At 35.0% G+C, this 25,648-nt stretch overlaps 1 protein-coding gene across 5 annotated transcripts in view; it reads left to right on the plus strand.

Annotated features, from left to right (window-relative positions):
• The window catches only part of fidipidine (coiled-coil domain-containing protein 93), a 327,823-nt gene that overhangs the window by 164,864 nt on the left and 137,311 nt on the right, over positions 1 to 25,648 (plus strand). For all 5 annotated transcript variants that reach the window (XM_081728605.1, XM_081728609.1, XM_081728608.1 and 2 more), the window contains 2 exons: positions 14,811 to 14,912; positions 19,900 to 20,129. In XM_081728605.1, the coding sequence (XP_081584731.1) occupies positions 14,811 to 14,912; positions 19,900 to 20,129 (332 nt within the window). The remainder of the gene's footprint in view (positions 1 to 14,810; positions 14,913 to 19,899; positions 20,130 to 25,648) is intronic.

The raw sequence follows: 25,648 nt of genomic DNA on the forward strand, positions 1-25,648 counted from the left end.
GTTGATATTGATTTTAAACACTCACCTAAACAAATAGAGATGTTAAAGAAATGTTTTAAAAAATTAGAATGGGTATTTTCTTTATAATAAATGGGTATGGATATATTTGGTAATGTAGATAGAAAAGGGGATGTTGATATTAGTGAAGAAAAAGTAAAATTGTTGGAGGATTTAAATGATGTTGTTAGCGTCAGTCAACTTAAGTCAATAGAAGCTCAATTAGAAAACGATAGAAAACGATTTGAAGATATATTAGAAACGTTACAAGACACATACATAAAGATAGATGATATTAACACTTTTCGGAAAGAATATATGGAAGAAATCCAAAAGACTAATGATAATGTAGTTCTTTTGTTTAGTGCAAAGGTTCCTATATCAGAGTTCAATAAATACAAAGCAGAAATGTCATCGCAGTTAGAGAATGTTGTTAGAAAGAATGATATAGATAAATTTGTTACAAAAGATTTCCAAAAATCAAACAAAGAAGCAAATATGTTCATTATGTAGAAAGAAACTATTAATCTCTTATGTCGATTGAAAACTAAGAATGTTAAAGACCCAATCTTTAGAATATTTAATCTATCAAATGGTTATAAGTTTCTCTATAATGGGAAAATAATGCATATGGAATTAAGTTTGGATAAATATTATCTACATATATATTTGAACGATACTTTAGTTGAAACTTTTCCTTTAGACGTTAGAAATGGTGATATAATTACGTTTGAAGCAGATAAAAATTCAGCTTTCGAAGAAGGACAATTACTATCTGTTATTATGTACGTAGAAAGAGAACTTAAATGATTTTCTATATAATAAACAGGATGTATTGTGTTAAGTGTAAGAAATCAACAGATACGAAGAAAGATACCATTAGAATTGAACAAACAAAGAATGGAAGATATCTAAAGAAAGGTATATGTAGTATATGTGGAATTAATAAAACTCAATTCGTTAAAAAGAAAAATTGACTATATGATGGTAAAGGTGTTAGAGAAGACATTATAGAAGAAATTCACAAACCATCTAGAAAAAACTTCGACAGACTAAGTGTGATTATAAAAGGTATCGATGATCTTTGGCAAGCTGATCTTGTGGAAATGGATAGCGGAGTATTAAAAGGTGTTTCCAAATTAAATAAAGGGTATAAATATCTGCTAACGATTATAGATGTGTTTTCGAAATATGCTTTTGCTGTTCCTGTTAAAGAGCGGTAAGAATGTTACAGAAGCATTTGAATCCATATTAAGAGCGAGAAAACCTAGTAACTTACAAACTGATCAAGGGAAAGAGTTTTACAATAAAGAATTTAAGAAGTTGATGGTGGAAAATAAAATTAATCATTACTCAACCTATAGTGGTAAGAAGGCTTCTGTTGTCAAGAGATTTAATAGAACACTTAAACAAAACATGTGGAAAAGGTTCACAACACAAGGGAATTACAAATGGATAGAGATATTACTAACATTGGTTAGTGAGTATAATAATAGAGTGCATAGAACAATTGGTTTAAAGCCTATGGAAGTTAACAAGAAAAATGAGCGAACAATATTGGATAAAGTGTATAAGAAAGAATATAAGCGTGTTAAACCCAAATACAAATTAGGCGATTATGTTCGTATAAGTAAATCGAAAGGATTATTTGAGAAAGGATATACACCTAATTGATCAACAGAAGTATTTGTTATTAGCGAAGTTATTCCATCTAATCCGCCTACGTATAGAATTAAAGATTAGAAGAAGAAGAAGATGTGCAAGGTAGATTTTACGAACCAGAACTATTAAAGACGAGCCATAAAGATGAATACTTGGTGGAAAAGGTGTTGAGAAAGAAAGGTGACAAAATATACGTTAAGTGCTTATTACTTAATGATTCACATAATAGCTGGATAGATAAAAGTAATATTGCAATGTAAATATAAATGTTGTCTTTTATGGAATAATAACCATAAAAGGTTAGTTTTAATGAGATAAGGGTAACGAAACGTTCCACTTGTGTTTAAGCTAAGATGAATGATGATTGTGTTTAATAGGAACGAATTGTTCCACTTGTGTTTAAGCTAAGATGAATGATGATTGTGTTTAATAGGAACGAATTGTTACACTTGTGTGTTGTATTTATTTAAGAGGTTGACGTCTATCTAAAGAAACAGATTGTGATCCAGACAAAATGCTGAGGATTAAATCGTCGAAGTTATGTGCAAGTCGTGGTAAGAGGTTTGGTCACTGGTTAGAAAATAAATATTCAAAAGGGTTATTAGATTACTGCAATAACAAACTAAGTGGACCGAATTCGGGCTACTTTGAAAACTCATTGTTTACAGTAACACTAGGTGGTAACGAAATAAAGTTAAAAATAATGATTTTCTATATAATAAATATGAGTACTATGGATAGTTCTCTTAGTTTAAATGATATTTTCTACGAACAGATTAAAGATAACTATTGGTATGGTTTATTTAGTGATTTTAATTTGATTATTGATAAGACAACAGGATACTTCAATGGAACTAATTTGTGTCATGATGGAGGAAAGAAATTTTATAAATGGTTAGTGAACCGAATTCGTGGGGATGACTTTAAGATTGTCAAAGGCGGTCAATTAGATATTATACGAGGAACATATGCTCCGAAAGAGTTAATACTTTATATGGCAAGATGGGTTTCACCAGATTTTTATATTAAATGTAATGAAATTATTATTAATTACTTCACTCAAGAATTTAGACAGTATCAACAAGACAAAGAAGAGTTGCAAAAAAGAGTAGAAGAAATAGATCAAACAATGGAGAGATTGAGAATTCAAAACGAGAGCTTAAAAGAAATTGCAGCACCATATACAGACGATAATTCAAAAGATAATTGCCTAATCATATATAAGAAGAACAAACCTAATGATCCTTTCCCTTATTACACAATCAGATGCCAAAAGAGAAGCCTATATAAACCACTTAATGAAGCAGAAGAAAAATATCCGAATCATGTAATAATATACAAAAAGTTTAGAGATCCTAACAGTATTAAGCTATTCAACCTAATGCAGCAAGAACTAGATATTCGTAAAGGTAAGGGTAATGAGTTTTGGACATCCTTATCAGAAGAAGATTTGGTTAAAGAAATTGATTGTTTATATGATCAGTTATTATCTGATAAAGTTACGACTTTTATGGTATAATAGCCATAGAAGGTGATTAGTTAAGCATCAAACAAAACATCTGTTATAACATCGAATGCTAAATTCAATATACTATCTAAATCGGAATTATTATGGTATCTTCTTATTATAACTCTCCAATCTACGAAATGTCTAAATAAATATATAAACTCTAGAGAGAGGTCTTGATAACTTGAAATGTTATACCAATGAACACTGTCTTTAAACTCTGCAATAAATTCTTCTGTTAAATTTTGAAACATTGAAATCATTGCCCAATTTACTTTGTCAGCGTAATCTCTCATAAGGTTTTCTGATAATTGCTGGATCCCACATAAGCGCCCCCAAGAAAGTTTATCTGCATGTTCTCGTATAAAAGCTTCAGAGAGTTTGCTTCCATAAGATATACCATCAAAATCAACTTTGTCAATAAATTTATTAATAAATTCTTCAGATAGGTTTTGATTAAACGATACTTCTCTCCAATGAACTCTATCAACAAATTCTCTTATAAAGTCTTCTGATAAGTCTTGGCTTTCCGAAATAATCTCCCAATCAACTTTATCAGCCAATTCTCTTATAAATCTTATGATAACTTTTTCCATGAACATATTTCACTCAAATTAACTTTCTCCTGATATTTACGTATGAAGTCTTCTGTAATGTGATCATAGTTATATTCCTCCTCATAATCATCATAACCTATTGATAACCATTGTTCATCAGTCAGTGAATCTAACATCTCATCGGACAAGTTCATAACGTTTGCATAGAGAATGTTTTGTATAAGATACGAGTTCTTTTCTTTAATAGCTTTCTTGAACAAATGATCTAACATACCTACGGATATGCTAAAATTTATTTTGTATTCATCAGTATAGTCACCAATATCTAAATGTTTACATACACAATCAAATATAGGTTTGTAAGATAATATTTCCTTAGCCTATTAGTTTTTATTCTTAGATTTTTTAAAATTTATTTAATTTTTGGTTTTCTATATAATATGAAGAAACATTTTGATTTATTACATGATAGACTTAAACTAATTCATCATAATCTTAAACTCTTAGCAAGACTACTAGAGAAGCAAGCTCTGTTAATAGAGGAGCAAATAATGTTAAAGAAAAAAGAATTATTAATAACACAACAAAAACCACCTGATTTGAGTAGCGATGAATACGAATATGATAGTGATGATTATGACGATGAGTAAGTTTACAAAAATGATTAAGTTTTTAAATGTGTATATGTAACTTTGATGGGTCTTCCCATGAAAGCTCTATAGTAACACAGCGAATAAACATATGTAAGCAATGGCAGGCGCGTGCAGATGTTTAAATGTGTTAAAAAATTGAATGAAAATGATTAAAAAATTTTTGGTTAAAGATAAAAATTGAAGAGTGAATGTTGATTTTCTATATAATAAATGAGTAATTATAATAGATTTACTGTAGTAGAGTTAAGACGGCAATGTAAAGAGAAGGGAATCAAAAGATATTCCCGATTACGAAAACATGAACTAATAAACCTTAAACAACATGATGATGAACAAAGCAGAAGACAGATTAGAAATATATTCCCATTTAAACAAGAGATATTTAAAGAACCAAAAGTAAAACCTAAATCAATAGCAGTTAATGTAAAGCTCAAAGAAACGACAATGAAATCAAGATTAGAAACATGGGGATTCAAAACAGATTACAAAGAACATGATCCTCTAGAACAATATATCACTTCAACAACGAAAGCTTTAATAAATAGACTAAACATCAGCTTACAAAAACATGGTTCGTTAAAGGCTAATATTCTAATAAGCTGCCAATATAAGAAAGGTAAGGAAATTTTAAACTTTTACTTTAACAACAAAGAGGTATTCCAATCAACCAATCTAAAAGAATTCATAAGTGATGCTAAAGAAATATTACGAGCAAGAATGGATGAATTCCAAGCTAGAGGTTCTGGATGGACTCTCACAAATATAAACTACATAGAATTAGCTCTTAATAAATATGTACCGTATAAAGGATCATCATACATAGAACAACCAAATGAAATCGAAAGAAAACAGGCTGTTATCAATGTAAAGAACAAAGATAAAAAATGTTTCTTGTATTCAATTGCTTCTGCATTACATCCTGTTGAAAGGACCCACAACGACCACCAAAGTACAAGCATATTGTTATAGACTTAGAAAAAAAAAAATAAAAGACACCAATTATCCTGTAAAACTAAGTGACATCCGAAAAATTGAAAAACAACTCGATATATCATTTAACGTTTATACATATGATGATGGAAAATATATAGTGTACGTTTTGTATCATACTAAAAACAAAAAAGACACCCATGTGAATTTATTATATGTAAAAAAAAGAAAATAAAACACTATTGTTGGATTAAAAACCTAAGTAGATTAGTAAGTAGTCAAATAACCAAATGGAGAGCTCGAAAATACTTATGTGATAGATGTTTGTTATACTTTTACTCGCAAAGTGCATTAGATAAACACGAAAAAGATTGTTCTACTCACGAAGCTGTTAAGATAGAAATGCCACCAAAAGATACGTATGTTGAATTTCAAAACTACCAATATACGAAGATACCATTCGTGATTTTCGCTGATTTTGAATGTTTGTTACATAAGGTTATGGGATGTAAACAATGTTATCCGGAAGATGAATCATATACTAAAAAATATCAACAGCACAAGCCATCTGGATTCTGTTACTATATTGTAAAAAGTGATGGAAGTAAAACAGATCCTGTTGTGTATAGATGCAAAGATGCAGCTAAGAAGTTCATAAGAATGTTAAAGAAAGAAGCCAAACAAATTTCGAACATATATAAAGAAAATGAATAACACGTAAACAGTTAAAAGAGTTCAACAAATCCAAATCCTGCTCTTACTGTAAAGTAAAATATACACCAGAAAACCATAAAGTTAAACATCACGATCATATAACAGGAGAGTTTGTAGCTGCATTATGTAACAACTGTAAGTTAAAAGTTAAAATGCCTAAGTTTGTACCAGTGATTATACATAACTTATCTGGATATGACTCCCACTTGTTTATAAAAGAACTAGGATGTAATAAAGAACAAATAGAATTAATACCTAATAACGAGCAACGTTATATATCATTCAGTAAAAGAGTTGGAACTATCAAATTAAAATTCGTTGATTCATTTAGATTTATGGCATGTAGTTTAGACAAATTATCATCAAACCTAACGAGGGAACAAATGACTCACACACAACACTTCTACCCTAATGAAGAACAATTTAACCTTGTAACAAGGTGTTTACCCGTACGATTATGTTAGTGATTGGAATAAGTTTAGACAGAGAAAATTACCACCAAAGGAAGCATTCTACAACAAGCTTAACAACACATATATAAGCGATGAGGATTATAAGCATGCAAAGAAAGCGTGGAAAACATTTAAAATTAAGAATCTCGGACAATACCATGACCTATATCTAAAAACTGATGTTATTGTTATTAGCAGAGTGTTTGAGAACTTTAGAGAAACATGTCTTAAAGCTTATGGTCTTGATCCAGCTTGGTATATGACAGCACCAGGTTTAGCTTGGGATGCAGTGTTAAAGATGACAAATATAAAACTAGAGTTACTAACTGATTACGATATGGTACTGATGATAGAGAAAGGTATAAGAGGTGGAATTTCGCAATGTAGTAAAAGATATGTAAAAGCAAACAATAAGTATATGAAAGGTTACGATGGAAACAAAGAAGATTTTTACTTAATGTACTTGGATGCTAACAACTTGTATGGATGGGCAATGAGTCAATATCTACCGTATAAGGGATTTAGATGGTTAAGTGAAGACGAAATAAGAGAAACAGATTACACAAATATACCTGATGATTCTGATATTGGTTATATATTAGAAGTTGATCTTGAATATCCTAAAGAATTACATGACTATCACAAAGACTACCCATTAGCACCTCAAAACATGTGTCCACCTGGTTCAAAACAATCAAAACTGTTAACAACCCTATACGATAAGGAAAAATATGTAATTCACTATCGAAACTTAAAACAATGTTTGTCACTTGGATTAAAACTTAAGAAAATTCATCGTGTAATAGAGTTTGAACAATCAGATTGGTTAAAGAATTACATAGATTTAAACACGCAGATGAGAACTAGAGCAACAAATGACTTTGAGAAAGACTTCTATAAGCTAATGAACAATTCAGTTTTTGGAAAGACTATGGAAAATATTAGAAAGAGATGTAAACCTATAAAAATAGAATGTGACCCAACAAGAGTAGAAAAACTAATTGCTAAACCAAATTTTAAAGACAGAATTATTTATACTGAGAATCTATGTGCAATCATAATGAATAAAACAAAATTAACTTTCAATAAACCAATATATGTTGGAAGGAGCATCTTAGATCTATCGAAATATTTAATGTACGACTTCCATTATAATGTGATGAAGTCAAAATACCAAGACAAATTAGAAGTATGTTATACAGATACCGATAGCTATATATACAATATCCAAACAGAAGATGTGTACGAGGATATGAAAAATTATATTGATTACTTCGACACGAGTGATTACTCTAAAGATAACAGATATAAGATACCACAGGTCAATAAGAAAATACTTGGTAAGATGAAAGATGAACTTAAAGGAACAATCATAGAAGAATTTGTTGGTTTAAGATCAAAAATGTATTCAATCAGGTTCGAAAAAGATAAATGTTGTAAGAAAGCTGAAGGAATTAAGAAAAATGTTGTAAGTAAAGAACTGTCATTTAACGATTATAAAGACTGCTTGTTCAACCAAAAAGAATATTATAAGAAGATGAATTTGATTAGAAGTTATAAGCACGATTTATGCGGTATAGAAGTAAATAAGTTAGCTTTAAGTTGTGTAGACGATAAAAGATGTGTTTTGGAGGATGGGGTAAATACTCTACCATGGGGACATTATAAGTTAGAAGAGTTGTAGTTTTAGATGTAAGATTTTAGATTGTAAGATTTTATATTGTAAGTTTTTAGATGTAGGTTTTTATGATTCTAAATGTCATAAAAGCCTATGCCCAGAGACAATACTCACTCTCACTTTATGCTATCCTTCTGTGTTAAAGTACAATGGTCAGTGGCGGCTTCATAATTTTAGACAGTTAGGGATGGAGGGGAAATGTGCACTCGTAGTTTGGTATGCATACTACTATGCGAGTTACGCGGAAAATCCCACACTTCATCTTATGTTCTTGTAAACATACAGGTATCATTTGACGATTAGACCCGTGTAGTTCTTACATTTTGTCGGGCGCGTCATTTTCATTACTCGTTCCTGTAGTTTGGAGGGCGAGGGAATTATTATGCAGTGTTGCAAACCCCGCACACCTTTGGTGTATCTCGGGAACGGTTAGAGATATCGCTTTCGAACAAACGCTATTAAGATTCTTGAACCTTACATAGACTTTCTATGGTGTTTCCAGCATTACGTCATATGGGCACTTTTCCTCCTATGGCAACTTCAACATTTTCAATTTTTTCCCCTTTGCTGTGGCAACCCTGTTACTCACTGGATGCTGTGCGTTCTCTGGTTTACTCTTTCGGTTACTCCTTTTCGTTCCGTAGTATTATTTTTCTTGCCTTTTTGCTAGTTTTGCTATACGGACACTCTAATTTCTTGATCTTTGAAGCTTTATACCTTCCTTATTTGGTAACACTGACAGGTGCAGTTTCGCTTCTTGGTATTCACATTCTGTACTAATTCTTTTGACGGCATAAACTCCTATGTGTTCCATTGTAAAAAAAAATACAATTTTGTACTGTCCTGGCAACACTGTTGAGCTGGTAACATTGTGTCCCTCAAAAGACGTTCCCCTTCCACAAGTATCTGGATCCACCACATTCTTGCTAATATCTCTTCTTGTTTCCGATTTATTCAGGGTTGTCCAACATTACTGAACCACCCTGTATAGTCTTATGATCATTGAAAGGCATTACGTTGATCATTAAGATTTTGTTATTGCAGTACTAAGATTACTGCACATGTATGGTTTTGAGTTTGTCGTAAAACTTGCGATACACAGGGTCAATATATGGAAGCGAGGAGTCTTTGTTTCTTCTCTTTGTTGGGATAGGTCCATTGTAGCTCTGAGGTATTCTCAAGGATGGATTGAGTTTCCCCTCTTTGGAGCAGTGTTCCCAGATCTCAAGGTTAAAAAGTAGCGAGGTTGTGTACCAAAAGTAGTGGATTGGAACTATTTGTAGCCTAAACAAAAATATTTTTTGAAGCTACACAATTTTACTAATCATATATACATATAATGAGGAACTACATAATTTATATGGTTTACCCAACATTGTTAGGGTCGTCAAGTTTAGGAGGCTTAGGTGGGCGGGTCATGTAGCTAGAATGGAAGAAAGTAGAAACGCTTTCAAAGTCTTGACTGGAAGACCAATCGGAAAACGACCATTAGGAAGGCCTAGGCGCAGATGGGAGGACAATATTAAGATGGATCTCGCAGAGATTGGAATACAAAGTAGAAACTGGATGCAGTTAGCTAAGGATAGAAATCAGTGGAGAGCTTTTGTGAACGCGCCATTGAACCTCCGGGTTCCATAGGCTATAGAGTTAGTTAGTTAGTTATATACATATACATGTACACAATTATATACATACACATACGTATACTTATCGATTTAATGGAAACACCTGAAGTTCGAAATATGTCAGATGTCCGGATTGGCAGCAGTCAGGAGACGACTGCAGTTTCAGACTATGGTCGGTGGTGTTAGGGCAAACTCCATGGGCAAAATGAACTGGGCAGACGGTGATAGTATAAAGTAGACGACTTTCCTGATTTCGAAGGAGTCGTGTTTGCATAAGTCAGTTTTTTTGGCTCTCAAATACACTTTACAGCGTTTGCAGTATGCTTTTTCGCTGTTATTACTCACTTCTTTAATTCATTTGCTAAATTTATCTGGGAGCCATGCATTTTGTAAGTTATTACTATTATTACTGCACTTACTCATTATATTGATATGAACAATATAGTAACACAATTAAGTTTTCGGTGTTCACATTTACACAGTTTCGTACAACTGCAGGCATTAACTGGGACTGCAACACTTCAAACTCAACAAAAATCTACTGGTGGTGTCAGATCTGGAAATTAAAAAGTATTAAAACAAGAATTAAACTAGTATCGAACAAAATAGTTTTAGTAAAGCTATTATTCATTGTGAATAGAATACTCAAGAAACAAAACTTCTGTTGTATTATATAAAACTAATAATTTGTGATTTCAAATATGAAAATAAGAAAGTAGCGCATTCTTAAAAGTAGCCCAAAAAGAAGCGTGTTGCCCAATTTGAAATTTTGGCAGCGAGGGCTTTTAAAGGATCGCCCAATTCGCTACTTGTAGCTCAATCGGGCAACACTGCTTCGGAGAAAGCTGAAGACCTCAAACTGTGAACTATTTTCAAGATTAATCTTGCAAAACATTTTCGTTTGGTTTTCCTTCCCATAATGACACATTTTACTCCAGTTTCATTTATCCCCACTTTTGTACCTCGTTATAAGTTTTATTAGATTTTTCAGAAAAGATATTTTTCTAATCCTCTATTATCATTTTGGTTACAAGAAAATTTTTCATTTTTCCTGTCTGGCACCGGCTGTAACCACGTGGGAGGATGTTCAATTCATTCTCTGATTGTTTTCATCTGTCAATTTTACTGTGATCAGCATCACATTCCACATAAGTATAGCATAGAAGGCGTAGTCTATTGATTCTTAATGTGAATTCAGGGCGGCTGTCATACACATAAGGAAAATGTGGTTGTTTTTGTTTTTACTTGCACGTGTTCAGAATACCTACATAGTATCAGGTTTTATCGATGGGCCCAGTCCTATGATATGTTTATCTAAGCATCACTCAGTGTTATTGGCACCCCTATCAACCATAGCTTCATGTCACATGAAACAGTATGCTTGATTGTCATGACAGACATGAATAGTTAAATTGGAAGTTCGACGTTGACGTGTATAAATGGATTCTGAACTGACAACGATTGATATTAGAAACCACTGTCAGCTTGGCCGGAGATATCTGTCTTTTAACACCCACTCGGGAATTGATGATTGAAAAAGGAAATTATTTACGTTTTGTAGACACTTGCATTTATAGAGGCAATAATAAGCTTAATATGAAAGTGCAGAAAATCTGTTGCAGGTGTTCAGTGTATGTGTGGTGCATTTCTCATCTCTTCTGGAAATAGGATAATTTTGCGAAACTTTTTTTTAAAGAGCTTTAAATCCGTAGAAGTGTTGGGAGACACTTGAATATGTCATCCAAGTGAAAAAGAAAAGTGGATACAAGGAAGGTATGTCGAGCAAGTAGCTAATAAATGTCGAAACTTGGCAATAAAATAAGAATGTAAGAAAAAAATAAATAACTTCAAACAAGTGTACAAGAAAGTACCCCCTGATGTCATGAGTACGAAGAGTTGACAGATCACGTTTCTGGTTATCAAGAGTGTTTGTAATATGCAAAGAAGTGTTCGGCCGCCAGTGAAACCAAACACGGTCGAAGGCTAACAGCCTCGAGAGAAGTCCAAGAAAATCGATTCCGCGGCCGTCACTGGAATTGGGAATCTTTCAGTCAACAACGCGCAAGGTAATGCGTAAACATTTGAAAGCCAAACCGTACAAGATTAAATTTGGCATGAACTGACAGAAAAAGATCAAGACACGAGACTGGAGTTGTGAAGTAATGCTGAAACGACTGGATGATGAACAGGGAACTTCTGCAGTTATGTTCTCAGATAAAGCAGCTTCTCATGTTTCAAGGAGGGTAAAGAGACACAACTGGCTTGTTTGTGGAACTGAAAACCCTCATGAATATGAAGCGCACGAAAGAGACAGCCCGAAAGTGAATGTATGATATTCTGTATCAGTGGATTACTTTATAAACCCATTTTTCTGTGACAGGGAAGACATACCTTCAAATGCGTACAAATTTCCTGATGCCTGAATTTGTTAGGCTGGGAATCAAAGATCACATCCGCTACCAGCAAGACGAAGCCCGCGAAATTTTGCACAAGTCGTCAGAGACTACCTTGACCGTGAGCTACCTGGCAGATGGATTGGGCGCAGAGGTCCCACCCCTTGGCTCTCCAGCTACCTCGATTTGCCACCCTGTGATTTTAGGTTATGGGGTCACCTTAAGACACAAGTATATGCGGAAAAACCAAAGGACTTGCAGAACATGAAAGCTAAAATTAGTGAAGTAATCCATGACATTTCTGACAACGACAGACAGATAGCATTCACGGAATTCGCCGGAGGTTGCAGGAATGTATAGATGTCAACGGAGCCCAGCTGGAGGTGTGGCGATGACGGCGGCGATATATCTATCAATGATGATACAAAATGTAAGTCTCAATAAAGACCTAAACATTTATTTCACTGCAATATCATTCTTTAAAAAAGTTAAAAGGATATGTTTTACAGTAAGGACCTTATAACAGCTCTGTACTTACTGCTAGAGAATTAAAATAAATTTCTAATTCGTATAGTATCAAAGCAGCCGGAAACTCTTCGATAAATATCGAAAAACGTTTTCCTAAAAACTTCACAGCCTAGCAGTTTACCAGGTTACCTGTAATTATAATAAAATTTATATTGGTAACAATAAGAAAATGAAAGTATTATTGCATATTAGAGACGCAAAAAGTGAAAGTTCCCTAACAGGCCTATCAAAACCCCTTCAAGAAAGTCATATAAGGGGTATAAGAATTTAAAAAGAAAGAATGTTGAGGGCTATAACATTACTGCAGGAAGACCAGAACCAACCTTTAATTGTGGTATTTTAAATCAAAAGTAAGGTAATATAATTAGATATTATATTTCGAGTTTGTCGACGAGAGAAAAATAATCGATAAAACAGAGATTACTGATGGTTCAGTTGGTGATAGTCATAAGGAGCATTCCGTCAACATGGTCAGCAGCTATAGGGATGCTGTTCTAAACAGTGTTAGCAGGTTCTTCCGTTGTTAGTATTTATATACAAGATCTGTCCAGAAAGAAATGTCGTACATTTTATTGTGAAGCGACTGTATGTTGCAGCATGCTCTATCCACCGGTTTCGATGGTTGTAAGTCAGCTACCTAGCGATTGCTTGGTCAGTTGTCTCCGAGCTCTCGAAAGTGAAGGACAGAGGATTTCATAAACCTCTGCTTCGTCTGTTTTACAAGTTAAGATGCAGCGCTCACTGGAACAAAGATACGCATCACATTTTGTGTGAAACTCGGCAAGTTTGCAGCGGAAACTTTTTCAATGGTTCAGCAGGCCGTCGGGGATGAATCTTTATCACAAAGGCAAGTATACAGATAGTACAACGCGTTTTTGGAAAGTCCTGAAGAGGTCGACGACTAAGCCTGCGCTCGACGCCCGTCAGCTTCCTTAAACGACGAAAATATCACTCGTGTGAAAAAACTTTTGTAAACAGACCGTTGAATGAGTGTTCGTTAAATGACTGACGTATTAAATATTCCAAAAACTAAAAAACTATCGTCTATCGAGATTGTGACCAAGGATTTGCACATGAGAGAAGTGTGCGCAAAACTTGTCTCAGGACTTTTGACCGACGATCAAAAATCTCGGAGAGTGAAAATTCGTCAAGATGATTTTTGGGAATGTGTAAAAATGATCCTCACTTTTCAGACAGTTACCACGGCTGATTCCAGTACGATCCCGAAACAAAGAGGCAAAGTGCCCAGTAACACACTTCGGTGTCCCCTTGTCCCAGGAAGGCTCGAATGAGCAAATCAGAGATCAAGACCATGATGCTCATTGTGTTTTTTGACATCAAGGGGATCTTCCACCGTGAGTTTGTACCTTCCGGAACAACCATTAACTCTAAACTTTACGTAGAAATCCTCAAAAGACTGCGAGCAAGGATCCTGCGCCTCAGACCAGACATCAGCGGCGATTGGAAAATTCATCATGACAACGCGTGCGCCTACATTGCCTTCGTTGTGACCAGCTACCTTGCTAAATCTAACATGGCAACACTGCCCCAGTCACCCTACAGTCCCGACTTGGCGCTCACGCACTTCTTTTTGTTTCCCCGCTTGAAATCCCTCCCGAAAGGACGTCGTTACAGAACAATTGACGACGTGAAAGCAGTTTGTGAAATGGCTTTAAACGCATTTCCTGAACATTCTTTTGTAGGATGTCTTCGCAGATTGGAAATCCCGCTGGCAAAGATATATCGACGCAGGAGAACAATATTTTGAATAATTTTATTGTACAGGTATTATTATTAGTATATAAATAAATATTTTTTTCATATTTGTAGACTTGGTGACATTACTTTCCGGACAGACCTTATATCTTCCACCACACTTTCCATTCTTCGTGAAAGGAAATATCAGAAAGAATTTCATACATACACACGGAGATGTGTACGTGTTATTATAATGCTTTTAATGCATATTGCTACTCACCTGTAATAGATATAATAGATTTTTGACGGAAACTTGAAGTCAAGTTGAAAACTACAACATAATTTCTCTCTCTGTTTATCTTTCTCTTTCATTTCAACTTGAATTATATTAAGTTTGATTATTGCTTTTATTTCAGGGTCGATTAACAGCAGGAGTTATTGGCAATCTTGTAAATTTGAAAGCAGATGAAATAGCTCGTGCGGCAGAACATTATGCAGAATTAAAAGCTACTATGGAAGTTAGTATAATTTTTTCTAAATAATACTACTACTACTCTTAATAATAATAATAATTGAAGATTGTGAAGTATATTTTATTAGAAAAGTCCACGAAATTTTAAAATACATACGTTAGACGCTCTTTATTCCCGCACGTTCGGGGTCACGTTAGTGCTAAATTAGTGATTTTGCCGGATTATCTAATGTCAATATACCGGGTGTTCAGAAAGTAACTATGCAGTGCCATGTTGTGGCGTGCTAAGGGATGAGTGATATGATTGTCAATTAGTAATACAACTTTTACCTTTGTGTAACATATTTGAACCATATTTGACCAGGTATTTGTATTTGTTCACAGATTCGATTTGATTGAAGACCAACGTCTTATGTGACATCATTGTGATCCAGGTCATGATGCTGACGATTGAAAAAAGAGTGTTTCTTGTGGGGTATGTGTTAAATATAATGTGCAATGGAGACAAGTTTACCTCAGCAGTAGAAGCCGCATTTGCAGCAAAGTTCCCAGGAGTGAAGATGCCTAACCGCAATGCTGTACGGAACCTCATCACCAAATTTCGAAAGACCGAAAGCGTTCATAATGCTCCAAAATCAGGTAGGCCATCCACAGCCACATCCGCAGAGAAGGTGGTGGAGGTGCAAGACGTGATGCTGCACAGTCTAAAGAAATCGGCTAGACGACTAGCTCAGCAGGCCCACGTGTCCGTAAGTTCCGCTCACAAGATTCTCCGGAAGTTACTGTCCATATATCCGTACAAAATTTCGGTCGTGCATGAACTGAGACACCGATCACCCGGTGCGTGTGAATTTTTGCAACTGGTTCCTGTCCTTCCTGCAGGATAATGGTGAGGGGATTCTTGACAAAACGTTTTTCAAGGATCCGCATTTACAATACGCACAACACAAAAACTCCAAGCTGCACTGACACGTCACATTCGGAACATCACTCCGGATGTTCTGCGCAACGTCTTCAAGAACATGCAGAAACGTATGCAACTGTGTCTTCAAGTGCAGGGGGATCACTTCCAGCATCTCTTATAACTTCCGTGACATTAAAGTTTAGCTTCGAATTAATTTCAGTTGTTTAAAGTGGTTTATGGAAAATAAAATACAGCAAGTTATAAACTGCATAATTACTTTCTGAACACCCTGTAGTTTTAATTAATCTAATGTCCAGATTAATCTAATGTCATAAGACAAAGCACTCTAGATAAAAATGAAAACGATTAGAAGATGTATTTATATGTTCTGGCATATTCTGAATGTATGTACCGTGGGACGTAAAACTCAGATTTCATTTTCATTTTCTGAATGTATGTAGACGATATAAATATCGTACTATACAAAGTAGTTCATCGTTTTTATACAACAAATTCTTGTAGAACCAATATTGAAATCACACAGTTTGAAGTTTGTTTCGCCTTTTTTGAAACCATTAATTATCTCTAGTTCTTGTTGTGTAGTAAGAGTTCTATGCGTAATCCTATTAGTTTTCTTAGGACTTGAAAAACTCGTGTTGGCGTTCGTGAACATTTTACAGTACAGTACTGTGTGTGTACACAGTTCTAATATTCTGTGAACGTGATATGTAGCCCGCTAGAAAATAGGAATCACTGTACTACAATGAAAGCTTAGTCACGATAAACATGGAGAACAAAAACTATGGGCAGGGCAGTGGCGGGACCTGGTGATCAAGAGAAACAAACGACGGATCTACCTGAAAAAATGCGAGAGACATGATCAATGCTGGATTACAGAATGTGCAGACTTGTAGAATGTCTCATTAAAGAGCGCCTACCTACCAGTGTTCGGAGTATGAAGGGTAGTACCGTATTTGCCCATGCGTTATATAGGATAGATAGATGTAAAGCAACCTTGTGAACACATTAACTTCTGTAACTGGGATTGGATTTCAATAATACTTTGCTGATACATTGAGCGCCTTAATATCACGGTCCAGTTAGACGATGGGTGTTGTGGGGGCAAGGGGGAGCTAACCCTCTCCATCATATCGACGTGGCAATGATCATGAGGTAAAAAGAGGGAATAAACGTCACTCGCAAGCTGTTGCACAACTGAACGCAAATGAAAGCGGCCGTAATTGCTGAACCATGCATAATTTTTGAGATCTAGCATGAAAAATGTACGAACATTTCGAATTTTCCGGGCTATGAGCATCGTCACATACGTGCTTTTCGCGTTTTTACCATATCCTTACTTTTTTCTCCATGTAATATCAGTCCTGATTTTTTTTCGCAATAGTTTATTCACATGCAGAATTACTTTGTGGCCTAAGCAGCAATTTTTAGCACTTTGTCCTCCTAAGATATTACGTCCCAAAAATGACATAAAAATCACAAACCCCATAGATATACGGTGCCAGTAGTATCATAATTGAGGATATTTTTGCAGACTCTTTACATGCAATAGTATTCAGCACAAAACTTATTAAGGCCGCACTTTATGCCATTCCAACATACAGCCCCTTTGAAAGTGTAATTTTCTGTACTTTTTCTGGTGATATCATATATTGGTTTGCAACCCTGCATATTTATTTAGAAGCAAGAGTATATGTTCTCAGTATACCTCAGTCTCTCCTCTAAACATTCGTTTTTGTTTGATGATTGTCTGATTCGTACATCCTGAGCAACTGCAGTTTTCGTAATGCTTGCAAATGCAAAAATTGGCACTCCACCGACAACAAAGGTGGCCGCCACTCAGGAACGCTTGTACATACGACAGCGTGAATAGTGTTATTAACCTTCTCATACACAAGGTTCATCACACTCAAATTTTTATAATTTTCGGAGATGGTCGAGCAACCTGCTCTGGGCCACTTCGTATGGATTGACCCATTCCCAACATTACTGGTTACAAGATAGCCGAAAGTTGGTCTGTGGTCCGCTAGGTTGCTTTAACTCAACGTGAACACGTTTGTAGCGGAGCAGTCACAAAAACTGTAATTTCTTTCATGCCACACACCAGATAGCAGATCCCTACTAAAATCAAAGTTTCCACAATTTGATTTCTCAAATTTTGAGGATAATCAGGCATAAATGTAACATGCATTTTTCTTGAATGTACTCCCATACATAAAAATCTTAGGTGGTTAGGCGAGGAGACTTAGGTGACAATAGACCAAGGACGTGATCTTGTCCACCTCAATCGTCCAGGTAAAATAGTCCTCCAAGTAGGGTTGCCACCTGTTGGTAAGCATAAAACAGGGCCCTTGTCAAACCTGCGGAGATTGCGTTTTTTCATACTCAAATTCATACATGGGGGAACAATTTATTAATAGTAATAGCAAGAAATACAGATACCCTCATGAGTGAAAACTGCAATGAAAATTTAAACAAAAAACACGAAACAGAAAACTCGTAGCTTCACCTTGTTTTGGGTTACTGATGCCCAGATTTAGGGAGAGGCTTCAGTCTCGCACTCCACTGGAACACGGCTTCTACTAAAAACGATGAGTGGCTTTGAAAAGATCATTACGTAATATTTTTCTTTAAATTCTTGACGTGATTTGAATATACAAAAACTCTTTCGACGTAGGCTTATTTCATTTAGTCGATAGGCCTACCATGGACGGTCAGAACGCATGACCCCTTGAATCTTCTGGGATATGACAAACTATGCATCTTTAACATGATGTCACAGATCATGAACTGTAGCTGGCGGAATTTGCAGGTGTGAGAGGTGTTGTGAAGCCATTGACCAGACGTGTTCAGTCTGCGAGAGATTGGAGGAAAGCGCCGGCCGGAAAGCAAAGGAATATAGTGTCCATTCAGGAAATGTATGACAGTACGTGCAACATGAGAGTGTGCTGTATCCTGCTGGAATGTTTTCGCCGGTTGTACTTACAATAAGGGAATCACAATCGGGTCCAACACTTCGCCGATGTACTGTTGGCTGGTCAAATGTCCATAAGTCCTAGAATGCACAGACATCCACGGAACCCATCATCACCCCACAGCATAACATCCAATTGCGGGACCGACGTGGGAGTGCAAAATGCAGGTGTCATGTTGCCCAGTGTAGTGTCACGGTAGCGCCAGGTACGATTGCGGCTATCATTATGCTGCAGATAGAAGCGGGATTTGTCAGAAAAGAGGATATCTTGACATTCGTCTCCGTGCGCGACACCATTGTAGTCTCCCATACTTACGTTGTGCAGTCACGCCTTGCCGCCTATATGCCTTGCTGTGCCAGACGACGCAGAACTGTTCGTGGAACACTGTCCGCTGTACAAGCCTCCAATGCTTGTGCTGATGTGCGAAATTTGGCTGTCAGAGCTGTACGCACAAGCGATCTCTCCTCGTGACCAGTGGTTTAGCGTAGTCGTTGGGATCTGACGTATTGTGATGAGCATCTTCGTGGGGCCATCGAGCCCATATGTGCTACACTGTCGTCGCATTCCGTTCAATACGGGTACCACATGGAATGATAAACTACATTTGCGTTACACCAGTATTCATCCGAGACTAAACGTCGAAACCTGCTGGAAGGACTGTTACATTCAACAATAAGGCATCTTTTACCCTATGCACACACTTACGTCACACCAGCCTTCGTCCACCACTGAACTGTGGTTCTTTGGCCGGCCTCCGCTTCCTGTCCTAGATGGCATATCCAGAACCTGAATTGCTTCACGGCACTGTCTTGCTAATGAATTGTGTATCCTTCCATGCACTGGGGACGTATTCTGCAAGATTGGACTTCCTACAATGTCTTCTTCTTGGTATTTCGTGTTTAATGATGGTCAGTGTAGTTTCAAAATAAAAACAAATGTTCGTAACAACAATTTTTAAACAGTGCTTTCTTAAAGCATATTTAGAGCTTATGTCGATATCTGAAATATGCAGCTCGAGTTGATTTTGTTATTATAAACATGTTTTTCATTGTATGTACGTACATTTTAAAATTCTCAAAATTTCACCTAGTTTTATATTATTATTGTTTTCTGAATAACAAATAGTTTCTTTCTAGGATGATTCTGGCATCGATAGTTCTCGGACACATACTCGTCTAATGTCAACACTTCAGAGACAGAAAGCAGCCTTTGAAGAAAAGGAAAATCAGTTGATAATGGAAAAGGAAAAGTTCCAGGAAATTGTGGTAAAGACACAGGAAGAGCTAAAAGTTATTAAGGAATCAAGACAGAAAATCGAGCAAGGATTGACTGATCTTCAGATAATGGAAACGGAGGAAAATCAAGGGTAAATATATATGTATTGTTTCACATTTGTATATAGTCATTGTGTCTGTTTCTTTTGAGGGTTGTGTATGAATTAATTTTATTTATATACAACATAACTTTACGTGTAAATTCGTAAGAAATTTATAATCAAAATAGTAAAACGGGGTGCTCTTAAATTTTCACGAACATGTGTAATTTCATCCCGCTATATTCAGTTCATACTAGCTTTGGATCTATATATAAAACTGAATAAATAACAAATAAGTTCGAATACAAACAAATCCACAAATATGCGTGAAGTTAGTTCTCTCTCTTGACTCGACTCATATAGGGGATAAGTCTATTAATTCCACATCATACATATATGGATCAATCCTTTCGAAATCACTCAGGTCGCAGACGAAATTTATTATTTCTTAATTTTTATATACAAAGTTGTATTGTATTTAAAAGATAGAAAACAAATATTCACCTATTGTAACCAGAAGATTACAATCGTCTGAAATTTTTATACTTCATTTATTTTCATTGCTATTACCACTCGGAATCAAGAAATCACCCTGTATAAACTTTTAAAGTATTCGTTCTTACGCACAACATTATTTCTTATTAGTTTTATTGAGAAGAAATAAATGTTGGCAATGAGATGACAATTTTTCTTCTTCTATCTCTTTTGCTAACCGAAACTATAGCACCTTTTTTTCCTCACTTTTGCAAAGGAGTATTATTTCCAATTTTTCAGAATTTCTGCCAATCTAGTATACTAAATATCTTTCAGCTTACCCCTCACCCTTGAGCATATACCTACATCTTAGCAAAAGTGAGATATCCGGTTTTAACTATTTTTGTTCGATTTTGAGTAGCTAGTTGGCGCTAGTTATCATTCTTCTTCATGGCTGCGATCCAATGAGGGATGTTATTGATACACGACGGTGATGAGGACTATTACAAAATAAAAGGTAACGTCTATTAGTGAGAATTAATTAAACAGTGACGATCTATAGTAGTGAAACGAGGGAAATAACTGTTAATATTGCAAAATGCGAAACAGGAGCTATAAATTTTCTCTTGGAAATTATCAATTGTAGTCGGACCGCCATATTAGTTGAGAAAGGGAAGCTAAGTGGCCAGTGATATAAGTTGACAGTGTTTAGTACTACAATATTAAAGTGACAACGGAGATTTCTTCGATAGTAGTGATTTTGTTTTTAATTTTCGAAGTCTCATCAGAAAGCTAAATTTTCCAATTTAACGTAGCCTGCATTGAGGGTAAAATTCATGTAGTTAATTATTAGAGTTTGTGTGTTAGGATTATGGCGGTAGAGAGTGTTTTCAGATTGAGAATTTTCATTTTCGTTATGCAGCATTAATTTAACAACGATCGCTCCTGTTCGTCAGGATGGGTTGAAAGAAATTCGAGTTAGCCTCTGAAGGATTCCTTTTACTCAGGAAGGGCCTGGAAAGAGTAGAAATTTTTCATCTAGGTAATAACGATGTAAATCAAACACCTTTGCCGTCCCTCCCCCACGAAAGCTGACATTACGAAATGAAACTATAATCTTCTAAATACAGGTTTGTAGCTAGATATTTCATTAATTAACGTAAACTAGTTAAGTTCCCACAGTTCATGTATCGTGTATATTTTAAGTGATATGTATATGTATGATAAATTGCATGTAACCTTGTGTTGTATGTTCAGTGTATGTGATGAGAATGTGTTTTGTTGACTTGCGAATACAGAGACAGAAGTGTATTACGATCTGCTATTTAAAAAAAAAAAAAAATCGTTCATCTCCGAATGTGGGAGATTTATTTTGTTTCTTTATTCTTTATATTGCTCATTTATAAGCAATAGTGATATTAATAAATACAAATTACTAAACCAATACGCCTGGCTATGGTCCGTTTAAAGTCAACCTACACGTAACAAGTAGAAAGCACAAGAATAATTTCGAGCGCCACCTACCTAGAATTATTAGTAGTACAGCAGCGCGAGTCGTATTCGTTATTTATTTACAAAAGCCATGCAGCGAAGTTAAGGTAAAATGTAATCTTACAAACACTCATTTTTTTCATTTTTCTCGAATATTTGGTAATTAACAGGAATACAAGGAATATATATACCTAGCAGAACATTAGATTGATTTATCTTGTAAGTCTTATTGGTTTAAATATTTTAGTTTGTTTTAAAATCGAAATTTTAAACTTTTGGTCTTGCGTTGACTAGGTGATGCTAATTCCGTGGTGTAAACAGAAAGTTATATCGAGCTGATCTCGTAACATATATTGTTGCAGTTTTCAAATGTATTTACTATTTTGAGTCGAAGTGTTAGTGTTGATATTTAGATTATATGGAAGAAATACATATCCTAATTTATATTTTTTCGTTCATGCGTATAGAAGATGGAAGTTAGGTACTTAAAATATAATTAGGAGAGTTTCAAGTGTTTAGGTTACTCAATAAGTGCAGGTTTAATATAGCAACTAGACGTTTCGGCATAACTGTTACTTGAATTAGGTTTTCTAATTTACCTCGTCCGTTAGGAAATTGTTTTTACAAAAACTAAGAGATTAATATATTATATGAAGACCATAAACAGTAACCTTTTCGAAGTAGAGTAGTTGATACTATAGCCCAAGGGTGCTAACAAACCCAAATATGGTTTGTTTACTTTCCGGTGTCTCGAGGTGTTTACCTCTAAGGTATACTAGGTACAACGGTGGACTCAAGTATCGTCCTCCTCAATTGTTTTTTGAGAATAAAGTCGCCGTAGTAAAATCGACTTGTAGAGACCTTTGTGGTAATTTTCTTTTATTTAAAGGTTGCTTGTATACATGTGATAGAATGTGTGGAATATAGCTAAAACAGTATGACCGTCGCCCTGTGTTGCTAAACTTACTTAGTGAAATGAGTAGTAAGATTAATGGGCAGTATACATTTCGAGTACCAATTCTGACCATAAATACCGTATATTTTTTTTAATCGAATCAACGCTAACGCTTAGTATCACATTTCTGAGTTTATTGAAACAATTTAGTTATTAATATTGCAAATCGAGATAGCTTTCTGGTGCGATTACAGTGGTTCTTTTCTTAGCATATAAAGGTTGGTTGAGTTAGGCATAGCACATGCGGTTGCATGGATACATATCCGTGTTCTGATGTACAAGATGGTTTAAGTGAACACATGACGCGTGAGAGTTGGAGTACAAGGTTACAACTTATGTATAGATTTGCTTTGGTGAATTTTACAATTAAATTTTCCGCATTATTTTGTTATTTTTATATACTGCTAGTCACCCAGTTCATACGAAACATTACGTGACGTCTAATAGTTCTTCCAAATATTTTTTTCTTCGTTGATTTCGTCCCAAACGCCTTTGTCCCCCTCCCCCCACATTTTGAAATTTCTTTATTTCACTATAATGAATGTAAAAATTGGACGGCGTTCAGAGAGTCACGACTCTGCGAATTGGGATGTGGCTAGTAATGATTGGTTCATAGTAATTACTAGCACAAAATTATTTTTTTTTACTTTTCTTAGTTTCGGCTGCCCAACTGCGTAGTGTACACATTGCTTTCTTCTTTGAGGAACCCTTCTTCGAGTCTTTACTGATTTTTTTTTTTTTCTGCTGTTGGGGCGTTGGATAATTTGTTTTAGTGTTAGAAATTTCTAAAGGCAGATTCCTACTACGTTGGCCGAGAGATTCGGAGAAACCCTGATGGTTTGGCCGGATTACGGTGAGTATTGATATATTTATAGGGACCATTTTCTCCCTATAAACGTATTAATCAGGGCACAGACTCGCTTACCTTCTTATCAGGGGACTTATGAGCTTAGCGCTATTTTAAGCCCGCCCCGTTTCGGTAAAGAGTTATGTTTCGGCCTTGAAATCGACGCTTGTCGTTTTTGTAGATCCAGCTTACCTGGCAGTGGTATACCAGTGGTTATTTATCTATTGAACTCATTTCTTTCGTTTTTTTTTTTTTCATCGTTTCCTATCTTCCTTCTATGATTTTTTTATTTACCTTCCCCCCTCCTCTTTACAAAATATTAAAAACTTTTTATAAGAAAATTTATATTTCGAATTTTTTTAAAATCTTACTTTAAATGTTAGTAACTTTCAGGGAAATATCTTTTTGTTGTTGTTCCACTGACCATGCAGAGTGTTAGCTCGTGGGATCAGGTGCTCCTTGTGTATGTTCGAAGGACAGTGATAAATAACTTTAATTTTCGGTTTCATCTTTTGGATTTCCTTGTACTAGTTGTCTTGTATCCGGAACGATGATCTCTTAATCTGCCTGTTTTGGTAGAAGCTAAATATTCTTTTTATTTTTCCTTCTTAAAACGTGTCTCCCTTCTGCAACGAGTCACCTGTTTTTTTAATTTCATAAAATGGTAGGTCTCACTTAGAATCCAATGGTTCATAGTTTAAAATAACATAATTCGGAGATGAATTCAATAGTTTAGTATTGTGGGCCCAAAGTTTATAATTTTGCAGTGATGTGAATTTTAGGTAACACAAGGTATATCGATTATTTTTCCTGAGATACTATGTTAACTGTGCTAGGATGAAATATCTTCATCATTTTATTCATTAGGTTCCAAAATAACTAAATTCGACTTGGGATTACTTTACCAACCTGCTATTAAATTTGAGTTTTTTTTTTCCTTTTCTTTTGGAATGTACTGTACTTTAGGATAGGCCTCTTATTGAACAATGTTATTTATTTCGGTGTTTTGTCGGGATATATATCTATATCTATATATATATATATACTGATATATGTTTAAAGATATAAAGGAGTCAAAATGATTGACTATAACTTGTAATACAGAGTTGTATTATGCACGCGGAAGGAATGATGAATAGATGAATAGATGAATATATCTTGAAAATATATATATATAAGAATACTTTGTTGATTTATTCGAGTGTGAGTTATAGATATATATAATTGAGTAGAGTTTCTCAGCAAATAACATGCCTATCTTCGATAATTTTCGAAACGGTCTCGATCTTTATTTTCTTCTTTAATAAGATGCCATATTCTGTAATACTGATAAAATTGTATGAATCTGTTATAAATGTGTTTGTGTTAACCCTATGTGTTTAACGCCTCCAATATGATTAACATGCATGTAATTGTTTGGAAAAGATAGCAGGCTACGATGAGTATTTTTCTTCGACGAACTTAATAGTAACAAAGTAACTCAGTGATCCAAATTAACTTCATTCTCACGTCTTTTCCTATGTATATAAATCTCCGAAGAGTTCGACGATATACTTATAGTGTTAAAAAAAAAAAAAAAAAAAAAAAAAGCTACAAAATATTTCTTTTGGAATTATGATAACTAATCTAACCCAAAAGTGATAGTGAATCCTCAGTTTTCCCACTGTAAATCGTTCCGAAAAATTTAAAATTCATCACAAGGTCTGTACCTTTTGGAAACAATATATAAATATTGGTATTTGTACCAAGAAATTTGTTTTCCCTGAATAGATGGTGAAATATTGAATTGATTCAAGGTCAAAG

The sequence above is a fragment of the Thermobia domestica genome, chromosome 10 (genome assembly GCF_964235325.1).
Source record: "Thermobia domestica chromosome 10, izTheDome1.hap1.1, whole genome shotgun sequence".
NCBI classification, from domain to species: Eukaryota; Metazoa; Arthropoda; class Insecta; order Zygentoma; family Lepismatidae; genus Thermobia; species Thermobia domestica.